Source organism: Lynx rufus, unplaced genomic scaffold, assembly GCF_022079265.1.
Source record: "Lynx rufus isolate CCGP_SWC_20201006 ecotype Redwood Valley unplaced genomic scaffold, mLynRuf1.p SCAF_9, whole genome shotgun sequence".
Taxonomy (NCBI): domain Eukaryota; kingdom Metazoa; phylum Chordata; class Mammalia; order Carnivora; family Felidae; genus Lynx; species Lynx rufus.
Genome location: NW_025814897.1, coordinates 81,319,498 through 81,332,232, shown reverse-complemented (window position 1 = coordinate 81,332,232; position 12,735 = coordinate 81,319,498). Strand labels below are relative to the sequence as shown.

General features: G+C 37.3%; 1 protein-coding gene across 1 annotated transcript in view; it reads right to left on the bottom strand.

Moving 5' to 3' along the window:
* ANO3 (anoctamin 3) overlaps window positions 1-12,735 on the bottom strand; it is a 413,517-nt gene that overhangs the window by 276,909 nt on the left and 123,873 nt on the right. The window contains exon 2 of the mRNA XM_047071708.1: window positions 9,495-9,569. Coding sequence (XP_046927664.1) covers window positions 9,495-9,569 — 75 coding nt within the window. The remainder of the gene's footprint in view (window positions 1-9,494; window positions 9,570-12,735) is intronic.

The window sequence follows — 12,735 nt, the reverse complement described above, 5'->3', positions numbered from 1 at the left end:
GCACTAATGTCATCAGAAAATTATTTCCCTAACTCGGATACTTTTGAGTATGAAAGGGGTCACTATGATTACATTGGATGGACAACAGTTACAAGTAAGGACTGTCTGACAAACCAGAAACTATGGTGAGCCCAAATAGAATAAATATTTGGACGATAGGTCACTCATTGTGAAGAGCAGGAGATCACCTCATTCTTTATTCACCCTTTCTACTCCCATCCCTGCCATAAATGGACATGATAGGCCGTTAGTAAAACAGAATTAAGAGACAGACTATGGCGTAACTCATCAGTCACTTGATGAAGGACAGTCAATATTAGCAGGACTATGCTTCATTTATCTTGTACCTTCTCAAACTTCTTTTTTTTTTTTAATGTTGATTTATTTTTGAGACAGAGAGACAGAGCCCAAGCTGGGGAGAGGCAGAGAGGGGGGGAGGGGCAGAGAGAAGTGGAAGGACAGACAGAGGGGGAGACACAGAATCCAGAATCTAGAATCCAGGGTCTGAGCTGTCAGCATACCGCCCGATGTGGGGCTCGAACTTGTGAACTGTGAAGTTATGACCTGAGCAGAAGTCAGACGCTTAATTGACTGAGCGACCCAGGCGCCCCCTCCCTTCTTAAACTTCTGAAGCTTATAAAGCAGAGGTTTCAGGTTTATAAACAAGGGACAAATCTGGCCTTGAGGTCCTTTTATCAGGCTTACCTAGTATTAATTTAACTAATACTTTGTTACACTTGTCAAAGGTCAAGTGGAACTGAATAGTCAATGCCTCCTCTCTAATTCACTAACTCGTCACACTTTTCAGGAGGTTAAGGTTCCATTTACCATTCCCGTTGGGATATTGTGGACTGCCTTCCTAACTCATCCCTTTGTCCTTCCTAGACTCTGAAAGATTTTTAGGACGTTCCAAGCTTCATGTGGACCTCGTTCCAGCAGCTTGCTACAAAGCCTTTCAGAGTGGTGCTGGGAGCAAGAGCAGAGAGCTAGAAAAACTCAGATTCTGGAAAGGAAAAGGATGAGGACTAGAAAAAGAGCAGACTCTGGCCATGTGAAATGGATGTTTATGGACTGATGGATAATAAGATTGGAAATAATATAAAATGCTGAGATTTCTATAGACTGATAACTACATGGACTGCTCATCATCTGAATACCACAGGAAGCTGTGATCGTCTATACCTGGCTTTTTTTTTTTTTCAAATAACATACTCATAGACCTGCCTAGAATTTATTAAAAGGACACAAAAATTACATATAAATTAAAAAAATAATACTTATTTAACTTGTAAAACTGTCAGGATTAAAACCAGTAATAAGTGACAGTGAGTTATAAATTAAAAATAATAACACTGTTAAATGGCTTGATGATGATGATGATTGGTGTGTATTTATAAGGCATAATTTTTGGTTTGGGAGGTGACTAGAATACCCAGATAAAGTGTTTATTTTTTGCTTCTTAAGATATTTACTGAACATCTCTTGTTAAAAATGGAGAAAAAAAACATTAAATCATTACTAATATGACTTGTATCGGTTTATCACTTATTTAACTTATGACTTATGTTCCCTGATTCCTGAATTCTGGAGTCCTACAGAGACAAATAGCCAAAATCTTTGAGCACCAGATGGGACTGCAGCAAGGGGCCGTGGACAATATGAGCTTTGTAAGGTAGAGACACTAATATACAGAAGTAGACAAAAACAAAGAGAGGAAGGGGCATCTGGGTGGCTCATTCGGTTAAGCTCCAACTCATGATTTTAGCTCAGGTCATGATCTCATGGTTCATGAGTTTGAGCCCCAGGTTGGGCTCTGTGTGACAGACAGTGCAGAGCCTGCTTGGGATTCTCTTTCTCTCTCTCTCTCTCTGACCCTCTCCCGCTTGCTCGCACTCTCTCTCTCTCTCTCTCTCTCAAAAATAAATAAATAAATAAATAGCCATTAAAAAAAAAAGCAAAGAGGAGGCCAACTTGCTACTCTCACTTATACCAAGATGATCAAGGGGTCACCTCATTTCTTTGCACTCTTTCCTGAAAATCCATTTCTGGCAACAGGAATTTTATGTGCTGCCTCACTTACAATAATAATAGCATTAACAAGTAGAATAACAGCAATTAACATTTAGTGTGAACTTAGTATGCGAAGCACTTATCTTAATTCTCATACTAGCCTTATGAGGTCAGTACTATTATCTCAAATTTATTAATGAGGAAATTGAGGAACAGAGGGAGTAAGTAATATACTCAAAATCCTTCAGCTAGATAGGGAAATGCATAACTAAGATTTGGAAAAAAAAATCTGACTCTAAGGCTCATGTAGTTGACCGCCATGCTGTATTAGTACAATAATCACCAACTAAGCCATCTTATAATCAGGGACAAATGACCTGCCAGTGAGCTACTTCCATTACAAGACGTTGCTCAAATGCTACTCTGCTGATAAGGCCTTATGGAATTTGCCACATTGAAATTAAACTTTTGACTGTGGACCCGCAAACTACATTTCTATCTTTTGATGGACAGGCAGATGTTGTTTTTGATTATTAACATTTATATATTCTTCTCCTCTTGAATTTTTTAAGTTGAGAAGAGGTCCCTTGCATTCACATTCCCTTTCTCTCAACCTCTTCTTTTCTTATATACTTCCTTTTTTACTACGTTATGAAATGATGTATGATATTTAATTTTATATAAAAATACGATTTTTATTATAACATGATAATGAAAATGCTTATATTCATACAGCATTTTACAAATTATTTTACAACGTAATAATTCTTTCAGTACTCATACAAAATCTAAGCTTGTGAAATGTGTATTAGTACCTGCATTTTCTTCATTAAAAATATGATTATTTGCTCAGGTCACACTGCTATTATATGCTCCAGTCTGACTTGGTTCTCCTAATTCTGAATCTAATGTTCTTTTCAGTTTTCCTCATGTACTTTCTCACCTAGTTCAGGTCTGTTGCAAAGGAGATCTACTACAATGCTATGATGAATGAGTGAATGAACACCCATCCTAATAAAGGAAGGTCACTCCACCGCACATATTTTTTTACAGATCTGCTGGCTTTTGCTTTTTCTTTGCAGAATAGAATGGGTAGGTGCTAAGATTGGGCTTTTCTAGAATGTTATTTAGGAATAAAATGGCAAATAGGAGCAACAATTTTGGGGCTGTAACTGAAGATTAAATTATATTCTGCATCAATAATTTGGAATTAATGTAAAACAGAATTTCCTAAGAAAATGGAATTTAATTATATTCCTATGATATTTAATAATCTACCATGTCCAGGAGAATAAGAGCTGTGTTAAGAGGAAAGCCTTCAATAAATTAAGGGGAACATCTGGACCTTCATGCCAGAAGAATCATGTGAATCTCCCTACAGTAAGTAATTTGGCTTTAAGACAGGAAGACTATCAGTCTTTAATGTGGGAGGCAGTGCTCTGCTTTACACTAGGGAAATTACACACACACACACACACACACACGTCAGGGCTTGGCTAATGATGACCTTCAGGACACATATAAGAAAAGCAGAGATTGTTATCTAAGGATCTCATATTAATGTTAAAATCCACTCCAGATAAATTAATATAGTACTAAATAAACTTTTACCAATACCACTCTTTTAAAGATAGATTACTGTGTAGTTCATTTCATCAACAATATTTTTGAGAACCTACCATTTAATCAGGCACTATTCTAGGCACTGATGATAGTGATCAAAACAGAAAAAAGAAAGGAAAATTTCTTCTCCTATGTAGTGTACAATCTGATTGAAGAAGAGATATTATGAAAATAACAAAAGACAGCATATCAGATAAGTCCTGTGAAGAAAAATAAGTGCCTTGGGGTGGGAGAGAAGAATGCAATTTTAAGTATGATGGCCAGGGAAGGGACACTCAGCATCGTGCTGAGGAAATGATGTTTGAGCAAAGTCCTGAAAGAGGTGTAGCAGTAATAAGCCATGCACACATCAGGGGCAATAGTATTCCAGACAGAAGCCACAACAATGCCACAGCCCAGAGGTGAGGGGAACCACAGGGGGGCCCTGTGCCCTATGAGATCATCAGTAGGAACTGAAAGCAGGGGTGGTAACTGGGCATGGCAGCTCATTTTAAGTAAGGTCTGGGGGCGCCTGGGTGGCGCAGTCGGTTAAGCGTCCGACTTCAGCCAGGTCACGATCTCGCGGTCCGTGAGTTCGAGCCCCGCGTCGGGCTCTGGGCTGATGGCTCGGAGCCTGGAGCCTGTTTCTGATTCTGTGTCTCCCTCTCTCTCTGCCCCTCCCCCGTTCATGCTCTGTCTCTCTCTGTCCCAAAAATGAATAAACGTTGAAAAAAAAAATTTAAGTAAGGTCTGGATGACATAAAAGCTTTTGGAGGTTTTTGAAAACGGGAGTGGTATTATCTGATTTAGGTTGTAAAGTAATTGTCCTAGCTACTCTGTCAAGAAGAGATGTGTGAGAGGTGGAAGAGGGAGGAAAGACTAAAGTGGACACTGGTTAGAAGGTATTTCAATTTTCCGGTGGGGGCGGTGATGGGATTTCAGACCACAGTGGTACCAGTGAAGGCGATAAGCAGTTGAGATATGCAAATATTTTGAAGACAGAATCACAGGATGAGTTAACAAACCCTATGTAGATATAGAACTATCAAGGAGACTGACTATAAGGAGTTTGGATAGACTAACAGGAACAATGGATTTGTAACAAAGTCTCTTGATATCAACAAAGGCACATAACATAAAATCTATCTTGTTAGCAAAATTTTAAGTGTACAAGACAGTATTATTAACCTGACCATAAATACATCTCCAGAATCTAATCAACTTGCATAATTGAAGTTTTGTACATTTTGACTAGCACTTTTTCATTTTCCCCTCCCTCCAGCCCCTGGTAACCACCATTCTACTTGCTGCAAAAAAGAAAAAAAATAAAGGGGGCAGAAGGATAATTTTGGAAGTGGTGGATATGTTTATGGCATTGATGGTGGTGATGATTTCACAGGTGGATACTTATTTCCAAATTCATCAAGTTGTGTACATTAATTAAATGCAGCTTTTTCATGTCAATCATACCTAAATAAGGTAATTTGAAACAAAACAAGCTATATGTGACAAAACTTGCCTCTCACTCCCAAGAAAAAACAAACTAGTAAATACCCTGACTTGACACTAAGGAATATACAAAAATGAGTAGGGAGGATTGTTTCCTCTCCTTCGGAAAGGAGACAAGGGGTGTTCTCTGATAAGTCTGGTTTGTGGTCACCTAGTTCCAGAGCAGGTAGGCCTGGGAAGCCTAGGCCTTGATAACAACAACAACAACAACAACAACAACAATAACAAAAAACAAAAGCAAAAAAACAAACAAAAAAAAACCAGGTTGGACCCAGGATGTCAATTTGTTGATGACAAATGGAAACTCTCTATGAAATTTGCATTTACTAGGATAGAAAGGGCATATCATCTAACATCACCGGTGAGTTTAAATGTGACAAATTACTCACTTGTGATAAAAATAAGAACTGTGGAATTGTGGAATTTTTCAAAAGTCCACTTAGAGTTGCCTTGTAAATTATACTTCTCCTCTTTAGTCATGTATTTATCCAAACATAGGATTTTGGTAACTTATGATGTAAGAATACCATCTCTTACACAGGTTTGAAGACAAAACTAACAATATTCCTTTTCCAGAAACACATCTAATTCTAATTTCCATAGTTGGAGATTTTGTGTGTCACATATTTGTAGGATTACAACAATGTCTGGAAAGGGTCAAGGGCTCTGTCTTGTTAGGAGACAGACCTGGTTCAAGTCCTAGTTCAGGCCCCTGTGTGAAGGAAGAAGTAGCTAGACCACAGACAAGTTACTCCACATGTCTGATCCTCGCCTGATCTGTAGTTGATTATAACCCTGGCTTCATAGAGTTGCCAAGAGGAGTCGACCCACACAGAGTTTAACACGGTCCTTGGCACATAGAATAACTTGATAAATACCAGTTTCTGCTAATACTCTAATTGTCGCTTGACATTATCCAAAAGCCTGTTTTTAGTCATGTGGTTCTTCATTAATTCACCATTACCCTTGCCAGCTTCGTACCCTGCCTTTTTGGGGGGTATGTGGAAACTTCAGATAATTTCCTGTGTGTGTTACTTAATACAAGAAAGCTATTTAGGGGCAAAATTGTGAGTGATGTGAAGTACTAAACATACTAAACATATAAACAAACTTTATATCAGAGAAAAGCTAGTGTACTGATAGCTGAGAGGCATCCTAAGGTGGTCTTTACTTACATGTAGTAAGAAATTGATTTTTCGTTATAGTCTCAGAAATCTGATTTTGACAGAAGGATGCAGAACATCTTTCAAAGGTGGAGTCATGGAAAACAAGTTTTCAGGTTATATTAATAATACCAATACAGTGTTGGGAAAACTGGATAATCACATGTAGAATAGGGAAAATTGGACCCCTTTTTTACACCACTCACAAAAATTGACTCAAAATGGATTAAAGATGTAAATGGAAGATCCACAAGTATAAAACTACTAGAAGAAAACATGAAGATGATGCTCCTTGACTTTGGTCTTGACAACAGTTTTTTGGATATGACAAAAAAAATCACAAAAAGTGCCAGCAACAATAGCAAAAATAAATATGACTAAATCAAGCCAAAAAGCGCCTGTACAGCCAAGAAACAATCAGCAAAAAAAGGAAACCAACAGAAGTGAAGGGAATATTTTCAAACTATCTATAAAGAGTTTGCAGTTTTCAATATGTATAAGAAATTCCTACAACTCAAAAGCAAAAAAAAAATTGATTAAAAACTGGATAAAGGACTTGAATAGACATTTTCTAAAGAAGACACACAAATGGCCGAGGGCATGAAAAGATGCTCATCATCACTAATTAAGGAAATGCAAGTTGAAACCACAATGAGATATCACCTCATAGCCATTAGAATGGCTATTATCAAAAAGACAAGAATCAATAAATGCTGGGAAGGCTGTGGAGTAAAGGGAGTCCTTGTGAACTGTCGGTGGAAATGTAAATGGACACAGCCACTATGAAAATAGTGTGGAGCTTCCTCAAAAAATTAAAAATCAAACTACCATATGATCTAGCTACTCTTCTGCTGGGTATATATCCAAAGAAATGAAAAAAAAAGGCAATGAAAACAGGACATCAAAGAAATATCTGCACCCTGTATGTTCATTGAAAGATTATTCACAATAGCCAAGACATGGAAACAACCTAAGTTGTCTGTCAATGGATAAACACACACACACACACACACACACACACACACACACACACACAGTGGAAATTATTCAAATGGGGAAAAAAAAAGAAAACCCTGCCCCTTGTGACACTGTGAGGGCTAAGTGAAATGAGTCAGAGAAAGACATTATTGTAAGTTCCTACTTACGTGTGGAATCTAAAAAAGTTGAACTCTTACAAACCAAGTAGAATGATGGTTACCAGGTCATGGAGATAGAGGAATAGGGAGATGTTGCAAAGGGTACAAACCCTGGAGTAAAATGATACCAATACAATACTAATAAAATTATTGTTATGTCATGGAAAATAGTATTGCTTTGGATACTGGAAATTATGGCATATATTCAGCAAACATTACCCAAAACACACACACTGGCAAATTGATTCTAATGCAAAGATTTCTGTAAAGCCTGGAATCAAGACAAGGAAAGTGAGTTATACAATTTGAAAGGTTAATAGCACTAGGCTATGGTAGCTCAATATACCCATCTCCATATGGTGTTGAGGCAGTGGGATATCTTGGGTCAGAGTAAATTCTCCCATTAAGAGTTCTCTAGAGGTGCCTGGGTGGCTCAGACAGTTAAGTGTCCGACTTTGGCTCAGGTCATGACCTCACGGTTCATAAGTTTGAGCCCTGTGCTGGGCTCTGTGCTGACAGCCCAGAGCCTGAAGCCTGCTTCAGATTCTGTGTCTCCCTCTCTCTCTCCCCCTCTCCCCCCCCCCCGCCCCATACTCTGTCTCTCTGAATCTCAAAAATAAATAAACATCAAAAAATTTTTTTAAGAAAAAAATGAATTAAAAAAAGAGTAACAAGTATTACCAATGTTTGTCTCTCTGTTTTCATATTTTCTTGTTTGATTATCTACTTTCTGGGTGATCTATTTTCTAACCACAACAATTTAATTAACTTCAAAATCAGTAACCAATCAGTTGGTTAACTAATAGCCTTGTTCTTTCTCTTTATGATTGGATCTCAGGAAAAAAGTTGATTGCTAAATATAGTTTGCATTTTTCTGCTTTTACCTATTATGTGTTGGTTTATTGTTAACTTTTAACTTTTAAGGTTTTTAGAGCAGTTTGTTGTTTTATGTAGATATGTTCATTGGGTTATGTCCCAATAAACCCATCATAAGTTGAAAATATCTTTAGTCAAAAATGCATGTAGTACATCTAACCTACTGAACATCATAGCTTAGCCTACCCTACCTTAAATGTGCTCAGAACACTTAGAGTTGGGTGAAGTCATCTACACAAAGCCTATTTTATAATAAAGTTTTGATGATCTCATGTAATTTACTGAATACTCTCCTGAAAGTGAAAAACAGAATGGGTTGTATGGGTACAGGATGATTCTAAGTACATTGGTTGTTTGCCCTCGTGATCGTGTGGCTGGCTGGTTGGGAGCTGTGGCTTCTACTGCCCAGCATCATGAAGGAGTATGGTTTACATATCACTGGCCTGGAAAAGATCAAAATTCAAAGTACAGATTCTCCTAAATTCTTACCACTTTTGCACAATCGTGAAATGGAAAATTGTAAGTTAAACCACAATAATTCAAGGACTGCCTATATATAAAAATTAACCATATAAAATCTACATTAAACATCTTATGTTAAAATTATAAGTAAGTAAATGTTGGGGCACCTGGGTGGCTCAGTTGGTTAAGCGTCCAACCTTTGGTTTCGGCTCAGGTCATGATCTCACAGTTTGTGAGTTAGAACCCCACATTGAGCTCTGCACTGGCAGTGTGGAGCCTGCTGGGATTCTCTCACTCTTTCTCTCAAAATAAAGAAACTTTAAAAAAGCTTTAAAAAAACAAGTTATAATTCAGTGTATATCAAATGGTTTGTGCAGTGGCCTTTAGCTGATCAATTTATTAATACTTACTACCAAGATACTACTTTATAATGGGAATACATTTCTTCAAAACAAGTGGTACAAATGTTTTTGTATGTAAGATCTTGCATAAGACATTTATAAGTAAATGCAATGTCACCAGCAGCTTGGGATAAAACTAAGTAAATTACAGGTGCAAATGTGCTTTGCAAACTGCATGATAAGCTAAAGTGTCACATTGATCATTAATCACATGAATGTGATCCTGCACATTAGTGTTAAACTTTCACTCCACACAAAGACTCTGCAGTTGCTACACCATTATACTGAAGAGCAAAGTTGGTGAGAGCACCTGAAACTCCACCCTCATAACTCACCTTCACTGTGTTTGCCTTTGGCAGCCCACACACTCTTCTCTAGCTCACAATGAGATGAGCACAACTTTCGCAAGCCTGTGAGAGGGAACAAAGGAACAAGAAAAATTTTGCTTAGAAACTCAGTAGACCAGAAAGAGAATAGAAAATTATCATGAAAAAAGAGCTTTTCATGTTGACTACAGCTGCTGTAAAACTGCTATCTGGTATAGGTCAAATTAGTTATAAAGAAGTGTGTAGGAAGACACAACTTTTCAGTAAATTGCATTAGAAACTAAGCAGGTGGGTAGGTCTGTGTGCTGTTATGCAAGCTGATTTAGCTGTCGACTTTGAAAAAGCTTAGAATGGCTAGACCTTCCAATTACTTTTTCCCGGGGTGAGTAATGCACTCTTCTAATATCCTGCCCACCCAAACTCAAAGGCTGTATCTTTCTCTTTGTTCACCCTCTGCTCTTCTGTTCAGCCATGCCAAATCAGCAGAATTCCCTGAACATGACCTCTACTTCTTTGACTCTGGAATTTTGGTCAATCTTTTCTCTGTGCCTAAAATGCCTTCTCTACCCATGAGATTGAGGGAAAGTCTACTCTTCTTTTAAAAGAAGACTCAGCTCTAAGGCTACCTTGACAGGCACTTTTCTAAGTGACACCTCCATTTAGAAATAATCATTCCCTTTAAATAAGCCTTTCTCCAGAAATGTTTCTAAGCCTCAAAAGATACCTAATAAAATATAGTAGATGTTGCTATCATCTACTGTTGCTATGTGACTGTGGGGAGATTAAGATCTCTAACCTCATTTTTTTTTCTTCTGCAAAATAGGAATAATAATAACTATCTTGGAATGTTGTTGTAAACATTAAAGTCTATGCTTATAAATTAGCATTTGTGATGTTAAGTTCTGGCTTCGGTCCTAGTTCATAGTAAGCATTCAATAAGTGGTAGCAATCAACAGCTTCTTCTGCCTATAATTACAGTAATTCCTTCATGTTGTTCTGTATGAAGTCCAAGAAGGGTGCTGCTGGAATCTCAAATTTGTATCCGGCCCATCAGAAGCACAGGTGATAACCTGGGTTTAGGACTGGCATCTGGAGGTGGGGGGAGAGGAGTCTTACAGGACTGAGCTTATAACCTGTGGAATCCAATGCTATCTCCAGGTAAATAGAGTTATAATTGAATTGAGTTTTATGACACTCAGCTCGTATCCCAAGAATTGCTTGTTGGTATGGGGACTCCCCCTCACACTAGAATTGGTATCAGAACCTATGTAGTAGGAAGCCTCATATTTTAGTAGCAGGTCAACTAAATAAATTGGTTTCTTACAATAACAGAAATAAAACAATTCTATAGTTTGTCTATTATTTTGATTCTGGAGTGTGAATATTCTTATAAAGGCAGGGGCTTGAGAAATTTAATGATCACCAGATAAACATGTAATAGAGTCTGTTTTATAATAGTAGAGTTTATTTTATAAAAGTAGAGTATATTTTATACTGTGTTGCACAATATGCCTTTAAATATTGGTTTATGGATCATAAGATTGAAAGAGATTTGAAGACTATTTAATCTAACCCAACTTACTTCACAGATGAGCAAACTGAGACTCAGTGTGTGTTGTATTATGGGCTTGTTAGGAAATATGCAGCTTGGAAGTCACAGAGCTGAGACTTAAGCCCAGGTTTCTTACCTGGCACTTATATAGAAGCCTGTTTAGATGTTCCGGTCGTGCTATGAATATGACAAAACAGATAAAATGGTTTTGGGGAGGCAAAGACTAGATTTTTTTTTCAGAATTGCAATAGTAATTTTAAACAACATTTTCAGGTAATGATAGGATTTAAGCTGAATTTGAAGAGTATGAATTTGAAGAATTTGAGTAGACCAAGAAGATTACAAGGTTAATTCAATGTGAGAAATAATGAAGGATAGTGTGCAAGTAAAATAGCCAAGGCTTTGTGAGAGGCCTGTTTGTGTAACTCAGACCAATAGTATAGGCAGAGAATGACATAAGGAAGCCAAGAAACATGTAGTCCAATTCAATCATGCAATAGTCAACAAAACTGAAAAATCTTGTCTTTTTCACTAGATCATTAACTGCATCTGAAGGAAACTGAAGAGAGGTCCTAATTACTGAAAGCAAGTTATAGGAAGATTAATCTGGCAATTGTGGGCAGAAGATTATGGAAAAGTTTCCAAGATCACCTGGGAACTCTTAAAGGTAGGTTGAAGCTCCAATCAAGGTTGTAGGAGTAGAAACTCAAATATATGAGCAACATTACAAAAGATACATCAGAAAACCATAGTTGGCTGGTGAATTTGAAAAAGGGGAGAGACAGAAATAAAATGATAGTTCATGTTAATATTTTAAGTTCCAGAGACCTGACACATGTTTTCCACAGGCTAAACAGGGAGGAAGGTCAAGTAGGTATGAGATATGATAGGCTCAGTTTCAGACTTACTTACGTTGGGTTGAATTTGGGATAATTCAGTACACGGGCTCATGAGCCTGAGGGGGGGATAGGAGTAGGAGACATAGACCGAGATGTTATGCACGTAAAGGTGAGGGCTGAATCTACATAAGGAGTAAACCCTTGGAAAAGAAAATGGGAAGAAAAAAGTACAGGGGGCCAAGACAGATTCCTGACCAATGACAAGAGCTGGTTGCAGAAGAAAGAAAGGAAACCAAAGAAGACATGAAGTGGAGTATTTGGAAAAAACAAACAAACAAACAAAAACAAAAAACAAAAAACAAAAAACAAAGAACTGAAAATACTATAGTGTTTATCTTAGGAGAACTCTATATCCTAAATGTAGTTGGAAAGGCTGTCCTCTATGTCTATGTTTATCAAGTTCAAAATACTAGTTTCTATGTCAGTATGTATATCTGGCTGAATATTTAAATCTTGTATGAAAATTAGAGAAAGCTCAGTAAAGAATGTTGAAAGAAGAACTTCACATTAGACTAATTCATCTTCAGAAACACAACAGTGAGTTAAAATATTTCATTAAAATTTTGGTTTTTAAGTAAGTTCAGACTACTTGTTAAATATTGGAAATCAAAATTGCTATTGCTGTGAAAGCCCTCTGTTAAGAAGATTTATGACTAAGGCAAAAATTAGGTCTGTAGTCCTACACAATGGAAAAGCCTAAATTAATCTGGCTAAGTAGCTTAAATAAACTGACAAATCTGGACACCAATATCATCAGAGGAATTGCATATAATCTGGAAAGGAAGGGCAGCCAACGTGA